Source organism: Clupea harengus, chromosome 8 (assembly GCF_900700415.2).
Source record: "Clupea harengus chromosome 8, Ch_v2.0.2, whole genome shotgun sequence".
Taxonomy (NCBI): Eukaryota; Metazoa; Chordata; class Actinopteri; order Clupeiformes; family Clupeidae; genus Clupea; species Clupea harengus.
In genome coordinates, this window is record NC_045159.1 from 12,744,237 (window position 1) to 12,757,739 (window position 13,503).

Below are 13,503 nucleotides of genomic sequence, written 5' to 3' on the forward strand. Positions count from 1 at the left end.
AATGTTATAACAGTTTTGCTATTGGATTAGGAAATGTTCTCTCTAAGGAAATCTAAGGAAGAGTTGCATTTCAAGTCATGAGCTATTTTTAACATTGTTCTAGCCCCCTTGGAACATGATACCTGATTTTGTTTTAGAAGTGAGCATAAACAATGTCTTATTGCATCGTGTTCCATCATGTAACACATCATACACCACAAAAAACATCAAACACAAAAACGTCATCTTTTTGCAGTTAAAAATATTACATATGTCTGTCAGTGTTTTTCGGTCACTTCATCTGTTGAGTTGCTGTGATGTTAATTTGGGGCTTATTGGAGCCTTCAGTCCACCTGCTGTGAAAAGAGTGAAAGCAGCTGCCTTTCAGCTCGGTCCCACTCCAGTGCTTCAGCTTGTTGACAGAGACACAGTGTTTCTTTTGGTCTGAGCCACATCTGTGGAGTCGGCTCCTGTCAGTGCATCTACTGTACAGCATGAGAAATGGAAGTGTCAGTAGGCTTCCATAGAGCAGTGCAACATCCTCAACATGGAGGTAGCTGAGTCTGGGTGTCTCCTTTCACCTGTTGGTGATCTCTTCCTACCGACCATTGCTACGAAACAAAACAATGAGCAATACCCCCAGTCTCCCGAGAGGGGGGGAGGATGAGAGACTCAACAGGACGGATTCAACGGTAACGGCTACGGCAAGCACACGGACAACGAGACGGCTCACCCAGACCAGACTAACAGGGGAAGTGTTAGAAGTGAAGTGCCATTGCGGGAAGATCTGCAAAAACGCAAGGGGACTAAAGATACATCAATCTAAGACCACCTGTGGGAAAGGGGTAAAACAGATGCAGCGCATGGTGGAGACACCCAGTGAGAGGCAGGAGGACTCCTGTCAGGAAGCACCCCACAGCACAGGTGACCTCTCAGCATCTGCTCCACCCCTTAACCAGAGGGTCTCTCCTAACACTACCCCAGGCACCCAACCTACGAGAGAGAGAGTGAAGTGGCCCCCAGCTAACAACAACATTGCTTGGTACCAACTAGACCAGGACCTCGACAGAGTTCTAGAGGCCGCATTGGCAGGAGCAGCTGAAAGGAAATTGGACAGCATGACTGCAATTGTCTACACCATGGCCAAAGAGCGCTTTGGCACTGAGGAGAAGAAAGGAAGCAGCAAGGCCCCCGGAAAACGGACCAACAGAAGGGCAAGAGAGATTACGCAGTTGAGAAGGGAAATCAAAACTCTTAACAAGCAATACAAACAGGCTAGTTCCAAAGAGAAGGAGGGCATAAAAGACCTGACCACTGAACTTCGAGGGCAACTGTGCAGACTAAGAAGGGCTGAGAGGTCTCTGAGACTGAGAAAAGAGAAGGAGGTCAAGCGTGCTAAGTTCATCAAGGACCCATACAGGTTCACCAAAACCTTGTTGGGTGAAGCAAGATCAGGGAGACTGACCAGCCCTAAAGATGCTGTGGAAGAATTCCTCAAAGAAAGCCACAGTGACACTCTTAGAGGCCAAGCCTTGGACGTACACCCAAGGATCGGAAGGAGTGAAACCCCGGAGGAAGAGCTTGACACCAAAGAGCCAACATGGAGAGAAGTCCATGACATTGTACAGAAAGCCCGGTCATCATCTGCCCCAGGTCCTAGCTCTATACCCTACAAGGTATACAAGAGATGCCCAATGCTTCTGCGCAGGCTATGGAACCTGTTGCGGAGGATATGGACAAAGGGCATAATTCCAACATCTTGGAAGAGAGCAGAAGGGTGCTTTGTACCAAAGGAAATGGACTCCTCTGAAATAGGGCAATTCCGAACCATTTCTCTCCTGAGCGTCGAATGCAAGATATTCTTCTCAGTCCTGGCACGGAGGCTGACCATGTACATGGTGAAGAACAAGTACGTCGACACATCAATCCAGAAAGGCGGCATCCCAGGCTCCCCTGGATGTTTGGAGCACACAAGCATCCTCAGCCAGCTGATCCGTGAGGCCAAAGAGAGCAAAGGAGACCTAACAGTCGTCTGGCCCGACTTGGCCAATGCATATGGATCAATTCCTCACGACCTCATCAACACAGCAATGGAACATTACCATATCCCCCAACACATCAGGAGAATGATCACCACCTACTTCAGTGGATTCAAGTTACGGTTCCAGACCACCCAGTTTACAACCCAGTGGCAGGACCTGGAAAAGGGGATTGTAACGGGCTGCACCATCTCCCCCATCTTGTTCATTATGGGAATGAACCTTCTCATTACAGCGGCAGTGAAGGAATCCAGAGGGCCAATAATGGAGTCTGGCATTCGCCAACCTCCATTAAGAGGCTTTATGGATTACCTCACCATCACAACGGCAACCCATGTGCAAACAAGGTGGATCCTGAAGGCACTCGACGACGTGGCAACTTGGGCTCGAATGAAATTCAAGCCTAAGAAGTCAAGAAGCATGGTGATCAGGAATGGTAAGGTTACAAACAGGTTCCAGCTTCAAGTCCAGGGGGAAGTCATACCACCGATTGAGGAGAACCCAATAAAATGCCTGGGCAAGTGGTACGATTCATCTCTCAAGGACAAAGGCAGTGTTTCAAGGACCGAGAAGCAGGCAGAAGAGTGGCTTAAAAAGATAGAGAGTTCAGGCCTACCAGGCAAGTTCAAGACCTGGCTGTTCCAGCATGGCCTGCTTCCAAGACTCCTGTGGCTCCTGACGATTTACGAGATACCTATGACAGCGGTTGAAGGGATCGAGAGGAAAGTCAACAAACATCTCCGCAAGTGGCTTGGTATTCCACCAAGCTTCACGTCAGTAGGGCTCTACATCAAGTCGGGACAGCTACAGCTACCCCTATCATCGGTGGTTGAGGAGTTCAGGGTGGCAAAGTGCAGGATTGTGATGATGCTCAGAGATTCCACCGACGAGATGGTTAGAGGCGCAGGCGTCACCACAAGATCTGGGCGCAAATGGGCAGCAGCCACACAAGTGGAACAGGCAGAAAGCCTGCTAAAGTTGAAGGACATCATCGGGAACCCGTGCACTGGGCGGCAGGGACTAGGGTCCACCCATTTCCAACAATGGACCAAAGCCGACCCAAGGCAGAGGAGAGTCATGGTCCACGCCGAGGTCCGGCAGCTAGAGGAGGAGGGGAGATGGTCTAGGGCTGTGGAGCTTGGTTTACAAGGAGCCTGGACGAAGTGGGAACTACCAAAGCGTAAGATCACCTGGCCCGAACTCTGGAGACTGGAGCCTTTCCGAATCTCGTTCCTGCTCCGCTCAGTGTACGACACCCTTCCAACACCAACAAACCTGTACAGGTGGGGAATGAGGGAGGACCCACAGTGCAGGTTATGTGGGGAGAGAGGAACAATGGCGCATATACTGGCAGGATGCAGGACTGCTCTTAGCCAGGGGAGATACCGGTGGCGCCACGACAAGGTCCTCAGAGCACTAGCCGACATCTTGGAGCAGGAGAGACGGAAAAAGCACCAGCCTCAATCGAGACCAACACCATCCATCCAGTTCATCAGGGAGGGGGAGAAACCATCATCCTCCAAGAAGACCAAGAAGGGCCTACTGCAGACAGCACCATCATGGGAGATGAGGGTAGACCTGGGAAGGAGACTACACTTTCCCCAGGTCGTCCAAACTTCCCTGAGGCCTGACATGGTCATTTGGTCAGAAGAGGCCAAGAAGATCATCCTGATCGAACTGACCGTCCCGTGGGAAGAAGGATGCGGTGAAGCCTACGAGAGGAAAGCCACCAAGTACCAGGACCTTGTCCAACAATGCAGGGACAAGAGATGGCAGGCCTGGCTATTCCCAGTGGAGGTCGGATGCAGGGGCTTCCCGGCACAGTCTGTGTGGAATACACTCACAGCTCTGGGAATAAAAGGAAGGGAGAGGAAGACAGCTGTCCGTAGGTTGGGGGAAGCTGCAGAGAGAGCCTCTTGCTGGCTCTGGAATAGGAGGGAGGAGAGAAGCTGGGGACCAGGAGAAGATGGGCAGTGACTGGCCATCACTGCCGGCCCGCCAACTCGAGGGCGTTGTGGTTCAGGGTCGAAACGTCCAATGAAAGTTGGTCACCACCTGATGACATCTTCTCCTGGTCGAAAGCTACAGTCACTTCCTAAGTGACTGAAGGAGTAAGCACTTCATTGTGTATTTAATAGAAGTGTGCCATAAAAATAAAGACTTTAGGGCTCTAATACCAGTAATGAGAATGTAATAAAAATATGTCTGTTTTTTTATACTACAAGAATTACATCATTATTGTTTGTTCAATAATGTTTATATTTTTTACAACAAAAACTCAATATGCATATTCATCATTTTAGAGTGACATTGTGTGGTGGACCTTGTAGGGAATTCCAAATTCTCATAATTCTTCAGTAGATGGTTGGTTGCTGACTACAGCTAGAGAGCTGCATGGACTGCATAACGTCTTCATCACACGGAGTTCTCCAGCAGTTGGTGTTTGGGTCTTTGCCTGGCTTTGCCCCGTCCCCCTTTTGTGTTCACTCCAGGCCTGGTGTAGCTAATGAGCTTCAAACCCAATTATACTGAGTGTGATTGGATCAGATAGTACGAACACAAGATCATGATAATGCAGGGCTTGCTACGTAGAGACAGTAAATCAAGCTTGCTAGACTCAGTGGGGAATTTAGTCATGATATCTTTTCCAGGCCAGCGTGATCTCTGGCTCAGTTTCCTACAGCTCTACACTCAGAATTCCTAATAAAACAGAGGAAATGCAGCATCTTTCCCAACCCACTTGACAGCAGCCATAGTCATATTTTCATCACCTAAACAACTCCTTAGTGGCTGCTGATTGATAGCACAAGACACACACTGACAAGCTCTTCTCAGATGCTCATTTCCTAGCAGCAATTCCTATGTAAAGTAAGCTAGGGGATACATCTTTTGTCAGGCAACTGGGGCCTATCTTATTAATCTCTCTACCGGGAAAGATCATGTGGTAACATTGCATTCACAGCCATTGTGATGCAAAGAGCAGTTTCCATCATCTACAGATGAAAAAGTATTTTTTGGTCATGAAGTGAATGAACAGATGACATAAGAAAAGTGAAAGGAAATTCAAGGGTCATCTTTATATTCCACATAGTTTCGCACATATCGATAGGCTAGCTACTGACGGCTGTTATCCCATATCTATCATAGCTCTTTAACAAAGTAATGTTTCATGTAAACGTAACCCTAAGAGTATACAAACCAAACCTCACAGTCTACTCGTTATATACTACTTACAGGTACACAGCATGACAAATGCCTTTCTTTACCAAGTGTCCTGAATAGTGTATAGACAGAATGTTGCTCAGTGCTGTCAAAGTCCTGGGGATAACTATAAAACCAATTTTGTAATTTCATCCTGAATATTGATTTAACATATTATCTCACAATGAGCCTTCACCCTCAATACACGGACAAAGAGTACAAGGGGGCTTAGGTCAGTTTTTACCTGACAACTGTATCACTTAGACACCTCTGCATTTGTCATGGTGGTAATGCAGGATTCTGAATGAATAGTGACAATCCTGTGAAGAAGCAAGTGGAAAGTCTCAAACTTTTATCTCATTTTGACGTGATAGGGTCAAAGCATACAATGTGTTCGCCTTCCTATGATCAGTGACGACATTTTTTGGAAAGTGTGTGTGTGTGAGTGCGTGCGTGCGTGAGAGAGAGAGCGAGAGAGAGAGAGAGAGAGACAGACAGACAGACAGACAGACAGACACAGAAATCCGAACACTTTGTTTGCACCCTTTAGCTAACAGCTGCACTTTTTGGTGGACCACAACTATCGACTCTTCCTGCTCGTGCTGAGGAGGTATGAGCTGATGTCATCATTGGATGAGGATGCTCTCACGCGGTTAAGTATTTTCCAGTTACCACGCAAAAGTGCGTTGTTGCTGCTAACTCCTGTGAAACATTTGCCTCGTCGCCACGTTCGTCTACTTAGAGAAGCGAGAGGGAGATGCCGATAATGAAATGACGGTTCGTCTGTAAGTACCGCGAGAGAGACGTAGAACGTCCCAGATTCAGGCGAATTAGAACTGCGCAGTCCGTGTTGGATCGCCGTTTCATCAGTCTCCTAAGGCCAACGTGGTATCCTCAATCATGCCTGGCAAAGGTAAGACACACATGGTTCGCAGTGATTCAATGTTAAGTATGTTAATTATGTAATAATTTCAGTTAGGTAAGATATGATGGCGTGACTCATTATCAGTCTCTCCCAAATTGTATACCTCTTGTCGTAGTGTTATGTGTGGAATGGACAAACTTCAATAACCAAAATACATTTAAATATAACTTAGGGATGACTGTAAATGTCTAATATCGATATGACACAAACTTTTTGAAAAGTTATGTAAGGCTGAGCTAGAAGCCTCAAGCTTGTTTGAAAATCAGATGCAAGCTGTCCCACACCAACTGGTTCCTGGACATTTTCTGTTTGTATTAACTATTGATTGACTACATCATAGCACTATAGTTGGCCAATTGGCTGTATATATCGCTGCATGCTATGGTGAGAATATGCTTAAATTAGCACAATAATGTTAAGCACAATTTTAATCTATCTAGAAAAAGCATTTTCTGAAAGATTTTATCCTTCAGCCACACACACACATATTATCTGAAACAACTTGCATTGTCTTGAGGCTACACGTCAGCTGTTTCAACCCACACACTTAACACTCACTGCCAAGAGCTGAAGAACTTGTGTATGTATGGTGTCTCTTACATAAGATGCAGTGGAAATTAATATGTGCACACCACGTAAAACTGTACTAGGCCTTACTGCCTAATCTGACCGTTCCCTCAGGAAATAATGAATCAGAGTTTGTCATAAATCATATAATAAATAATACATGATCCAATATAGTGCAGATAACTTGTTGAACACTAAGAATCTTTGACTCACAACCCTGTGAGTTAGAAAACTACACTATATTATTATTATTATTATTATATATAATATTATTATTATAGCTGAATGCTGAGTTTCAATCCGTTTCAATCAAGGTCACAGTCACTGACTGTATATTCAGATTCATTGAGGTTAATGTTATATGCCATTGAAAGATTTCTCCTTCCCAATTTGACATACAGTACACATTCCCAGAGCATGACTGATTAGCTAACTGTCCACAAGGTGGCAATGTAGTATCAAGGAATCCTCATACCCATGACTTCCTTGCATGGAATGGATGAAGTGTCTGCACAAATGTAATCTCCCAGGTCTTTTTCAGCATTATTATTACAATAAAAATCTGTCATATCCATGGGAGGTTCAGCTGTATTGGTCAGTCTAGTGTGTCACTAATTACTACCTAATACAGTGTTATAGCATCTAATCAATGTTGACAATGCTGGATCTGCCCTGTGATATATTTAGCAGATACACTTTTGAGAAAAATATGCACCCTATTTGATTACTGTGCCTAACATTATTTTCAGTGCATAATTTCTTCAGCATTGAAACACAGTCCTCCTTGATCAACATTTCATTATTAGATAAGCCTTCACTTCTGCAGGCTGGCAATCAACACATTTTCATATACTGATGTATCACTAAGTCCTTTACACACAACCAATGTGGTGTTCAGAAAATAAAGTAAATATAATGTGTGACCTATAAAAAAATATGGCAAAATAGAGTAAATGCACTGTCTTGCTTTTGCAGGAAACAGCAGCATTATGGATGTAACACTGCTGCCAGACATGATCTCTTCATTGCGGGGGAGGACCAGAAACAGAGAGCCCATATCCATTAGAGACACCCCACCAGGCTGTCAGTGTGGTATCCGTACTGGGCCGCATGGCCTCGGTGACACGACTCATGAACCCGCTGCTCCCTGAGTGAAGCACATGCGCAGTGGAGCTACACAAACACACACACACACACACACTCACTCATACCCAATCACACACACACACACATACACACACACACATACACACACACACAGACACACACACACACACACACACACAAACACACACACACACACACACACACACACTCACTCACACCCAATCACACACACACACACACACACACACACACACAGACACATACATTCAAAGGCAGCATGAAGTCGCCATCATGCGGGCTCCTCCTCGAGCGGAGGGGCGCTTGAGATGGAGGGCACCAGCTGCAGCCCCTTTCTGAGGACACGCTCAGTCAGCCGTCAGCCAACCACAGAGGCGCCTGATAGGCCGATTGTATTATGGATGCCCCCGAGGAGCCAGTGGCTGCTGTGAGGAGGTGGGTGTTGGGCTAGACTTGGCCAGTGTATGTGTGTGTGTGGCGGGGGGATGAAATGTGCTGTGTTATGCCAGGTTCATCAGCATGACACCGTCATGTGTGAAATGGGTTTTGAGTCGCTGTCTTTCCAGATTTGGCCTCTCTGAATTCCTCCCAGCTTCATGTATGGTGCTTTTCTTCATCTGTAACTTGACACCTACCTCAATGCATGAGTCTAGCTACTAGTGCAAAGTCTCCCTACTAATGCACCATAATGAAGTCATGACTTCCGTGCAGTCAGTGCTCATTTCCTGAACCTGAGAGAATCGGGCAGTGATGTTTATACAAGAGAAATTTACTCCGTTCAGAGTCCATTCACAGCTGCTGGAAGTGAGGATTTGAATACTGAGCAGGTCATTCTGTCTCACATGGAGTGTGTCCTCACTGCTTCTGTTTGGGCTTAATCAAAATCTTAAATGGCAGAAATATCTTCACAATTCTTGCAAACAATCAGAAATCACACTGTTTTTTTTTTTTTTAAGATGGATCTTTGGACATAATCCTTACCCACTGTAAATATAGACATGGCGGTAGCATTGTATCTGAAGATATTATAAGACTTTGTCAAAGAATCCTTCTTATATGAACCCAAAGAGCAGTAGTTGGATATGTGTTTTTTTAATCAGAGACATATTATATACAGTCATAGGATGTGCGAGACTTTGAAAAGCTGTACACATTAAAGCCTAATTTAATTGAAGTCATTTCTTAGGTATGAACTGCAACATGAATATTCTTAAAATCATCTTTTATTTGAAGCCTATACATGCAGCTATAAATAGAAACAATTGTGAAAAATACTGAAATGAGGAACTTTCTTCTTGTGACAGTGGATCACACTCAAAGGCTTTCTGTGACAAATCACATCACTGAAGGGCCATGCTTAGACTTAGCACTGACCTCTGATTTGATAGATAAGTAATTGTGAGTAAGTGGATGGAATTCTGCCTGTGAGAATGCACACAGAAACCCAGTCAGATATTCTTTGGAATTCCACACTTTTTTATAACTGTCACCAGAGGCAAGACATCCACACGTAACCCAATGCAGTTATAAAACTCTTAAATAAACTCTTGGTTCCTGTATACCCATCAATTAATGTAATCGATTACGTAACCATGATCCCATGATGACAAACGTGGGAAATGACACATAGGGAGTTTACAATAATACACTCTTAAAGGAAAATGTTTTCTTCAAGAATCCTGGTGAACTTTGCTAGCCAAACATACAAAATACAGCGATACCACCACCGATGATCTCTCCCTATAGAATCAAATCTCTGCATGTCGTTGTGTTATGTTTGTCCAAAATGTGTTATGTTTAATTGTTTAGAGGTTTTGACTGCACATAAAGATCTATGTTTAGTTGCAGCCCTTATTTTTTTAATTATATTTTTAACTGCAACATCTGTATGAACAGCCTCCAATCTTTTCCTTCAAAAACTGTTTATTTTTTACCTTAACACAGTTGCATGCACACTCTACTGTGAATGGGTTCACAAGGCGCTGCTGAGATCTGTGGGGCCACAGTGGGGAGCCTCTGAGCTTCACAGCAAAGGGGTTTATCTGCGCCCAGCCCATGCATATCTCCCAGCCATGACATCCTCCAGGCCGCCCTGACACTGATGCTGCACAACAGAGGGCAGAGAGAGGGAGGGAAGGAGAGAAAGAATGGGAGAGAGAAAGAGAGGGGAATGCTTCCCCTGTCTGCTGGGTCTTATCTGTGTTATAGCCTCACACAAGATCCAATGATGTGTGTGTGAGAGAGAGAGAGAGAGAGAGAGGGAGAGAGAGAGTGGGAGAGAGAGGGAGGGAGAGAGGGAGAAAGAGAGAGAGAGGCGGGGGTGTCCAGGGATGTGCATAACAGAGCTCCCAAAGAAGCCATCCAACTGCTGATCAGTCATTGTGACTTTGTACATAAAGAAAATTACAGCATACTATCAGTGAAAGCTAAGCAATATTTAAGTTATTTAAAGCTTATCTCCATGATGGAGACACTATGAATAGATATGCTAACATGAAAAAGAGGACTTGCTTGATCTCGCCAACCTGCTAATAAAATTTGAACTTGTCGTATCACCAAATCAGGAAACCTACTGAGAGATCGACACTCCTGCTTGCCATTTATTTTGCATGTGCACAGAACGCTGACACACACGTTGTGCTCACGAAAGTTGTCAGGAAATGCTAATATGACTCACAGCACCTCGACGTTTCACCAACTAGCATGCATTTATACTCTGAAAATAAGGCTCTGCATTAGAATCCATGTATTAGTTAATCCACGCATTAATTCCAACCCTACCCCAGATTCCTAGCTCCCCAAGCCCCTTGCGATGTTATCGGCCTTCAGAATCTTTTGGTTCAGCGCCAGCAATTGAATCACCTCCTCCAAAACACAAAATATTTCTCATTTGTGTTCTTTTACAATGGAAGGTTAGTCATACATTAGCCTACCCTAGGGGCTGTATCTCAGAGATAGAAAATCTAGTGCCTGTACTAAGCCACTTAGCTGTGTTCGGTGCTTATTTGGTCCCTTTGCATGACCATGCTGCTCTATAATTTTACCGTGTCAGGAATGTGTGATGAAGATCACATGTGTCTGTCCCCATTCAGTGTGTACGGGTATTTCATGTTTTACTGACTCAAGCGTGGAGTTCTGTTACCATGGTGAACGTGGAATCCAGCTCAGCTGATTGGCTGATAAGACTACATAGGGATGTGCAGCAAGCTGTTCAGTTGGCCAATGGAGACCAGGCAGCATTAGGGCTGTTGCTATGGGAAGTCAATTGGGCTTGCTGGAATCTCTCTGTCTCTCTATCTGTCTCTCATCCTCTTTTTCTCCAACACTTCCTCTGTTTAATTGCGTTTGCATATGTCTCTCACTTTGGCTTTCGTCTTGTAAGGAAACAAAAGGGAGAAAAGACAGAACAGTCCTGTTTGTGGTAGGTTCTATGCAGTGATAAATCCCTCCCACACACATACACGTACACATTCGCACACACACACAGCCATATCCCCTCGTATCTTGACCAGACGACAATCACCTGACGGCCTCTTCATCACTACACTACTGAGTCTATCGGCTGTTTGCTATCTCTCTTCCTTTCTCTCTCTCTCTCTCTCTTTCTCTCTCTAACTCCTCCCTCACACAGGCGTAAACTTGTGCTAAGCTCAGCAGCGTGGCTAAGCGCAGTCAGCGGACTGCCCCTATTTTAATCACAGCCCAACTCCCTCTTGCTTAGAGGTGCTGTAGTACAGCACTTATATCAGGGGGATAAAGTTGTGCTAATGTTTCCAGTAGCAATGGCATATATGGGAATCTCCGTTTGTAGACGATCACTGGCCGTCCACAGTACTGCAGTGTTGTTCAGTGAACTTAATTTACAAGAAGCCAGTTTGATTGTTTACACATCAACACCCCAGTTGTTTATGATGGTTCTCTGCTTCCATCATCTCTTAATTTATTTATTTATTTATTTGTTTGTTTGCTTGCTTGTTTGCTTGCTTGCATATTCATGAATGCCTGATTGATCTGGAGAACAGGGCAGGTTTTCACAAAACATTTAATAGAGAATTTGATCTCTCAAGACTTTTATGGGGGTGATTACTGCTTAGTGACTTTGTTAATTAATGATAACACTTGGTACATAGAGAGGTTTCATGATAGTTTATGTATTTATGTGGTTGTAAAACTGTGCTGGTTTCAAAACATACTGTATGCACTATTCAACATGAGTGTTGAAAAGCTCTCAATCAGGCTGGGCCAATCTGTTTCATAGTAAAACCAAGCCTAATCCTGAGTGTGAGATTTAAAAATCTGCTGCATGAAATAATGGATAAAACCTTGCCAGGTCATGATGGCATGATTACTGAGCTCATATTTTCATAAACATCGCAATATAGAGAAGAAAAATTTGCAATCCTGTAAAACAGAAAATGGAGTCCTATGCCACCTCTTGGTGGTGGTTTAAAAATAGCTCATAGGGCTTTGGCCTTATTCCAAGACACACATACAGCAAGACATACTTTCACTTTTTTACTCTCACTATGCCCCACCTCCTTCTCACTCATTGGCTAGCCTGTGATGAATGACAGCAGCTGCTCTCTTGTCATTGGCCGAGCAGACTTGACTGGCGGCTGTGTTAGATGCAGTCGCAGAGTGAGTGGACCCACCCCCAGGAGCTCTGCACGTGGATGGGTCTGATGTGAACACCCCAGCATCAGAGCGGAGAGAAGAGAGGGGGAGGAGAGGGGAGAAGTGGAGAGAGGAGAAATCGGAGGAGAAGAGGAGGAGAGGTGAGGAAGAACAAAAAAGAAAGGCAAAAGACAAAAAGACTGTCTGGTAAGAAAAAAATAGAAGGATTGGGGGAGAAATGCTGTGTGTGTGTGTATGTGTGTGTGTTTCCTCCTTTGGGTTTTATGTGACAGATTAATGTTCTCGTGTTGGCTACAGTGTGAATGTGCATTTGTTAGATGCAGTGTCTTTGTCATTTGTTATTGCTTGCAGATTCTTGCATGTGTTGTTCTATCTTATTACCATGGTGGTGTAGATCCTGTGTGCTCAGGGTCCTTATCTCTATTTGGTGTATGCCGGGACACTGGTATTTCTGCACGACGGGCTGTTTCACATGTACACAGACACACACAATTGCAATGGCTTCAGCATTCAAATTTTAATTGCTTCAGCCGTCCATGTGTTGTGTGTGTCAGCTGAGGCTAGCAGTAGAGAGAGAGAGAGAGAGATAGAGAGAGAGAGAGACTGACTGTGGTCTGTGCTTGCCAGAGAATATCCCTTCATTTGTGACCTAGTTTGTGGAGAATCCTCCACACTCCGAGTCAGTTCTTTCACAGCCACAGTGAGCTGTCATTGAGAGGCTGTCTTCAAAGCGAAGCTCACGTTTCTGCTGGCCAGTCACAATTTAGGTCCCCGCTGCAAATGTGCCTGTGTTCTCTGCAAGCGTACTACTGTTTGTTTTCAGTTTTATTAGTGCACATCCACACGCTGTCTGCCACAACTTTTCAGGGCAATGGACACTACACATTAGAGTTTTGCTATTTATTTATTAAAAGTACAAGGAAGTGGATAAGCCGACACCCATGGAAATATTCCATTTATTCCAATATTCCAACACTCATCCACAGCAACTTATATTAGGTTAGGTGCATATTGTACCTGTTTGTTTGTCCT

At 44.7% G+C, this 13,503-nt stretch overlaps 2 protein-coding genes across 5 annotated transcripts in view; both read left to right on the plus strand.

Annotated features, from left to right (window-relative positions):
* Nucleotides 1-441: 441 nt before the first annotated feature.
* LOC116221478 lies at nucleotides 442-4,200 on the plus strand. The gene has a single exon (XM_031571925.2). The coding sequence runs from the start codon at nucleotides 606-608 to the stop codon at nucleotides 3,993-3,995; it is 3,390 nt and encodes a 1,129-aa protein (XP_031427785.1). The 5' UTR covers nucleotides 442-605; the 3' UTR covers nucleotides 3,996-4,200.
* Nucleotides 4,201-8,034: 3,834 nt separating this feature from the next.
* Nucleotides 8,035-13,503, plus strand: part of kdm6bb (lysine (K)-specific demethylase 6B, b) — a 33,771-nt gene continuing 28,302 nt past the window's right edge. For 2 of the 4 annotated variants that reach the window (XM_031571926.2, XM_042708474.1), the window contains exon 1: nucleotides 11,503-12,657. The gene's annotated coding sequence lies outside the window, so the exon portion shown is untranslated. Of the gene's footprint in view, nucleotides 8,272-11,098; nucleotides 11,258-11,502; nucleotides 12,658-13,503 lie in introns of those variants that run through there. The other 2 variants (XM_042708472.1, XM_042708473.1) reach the window with 2 other exon arrangements.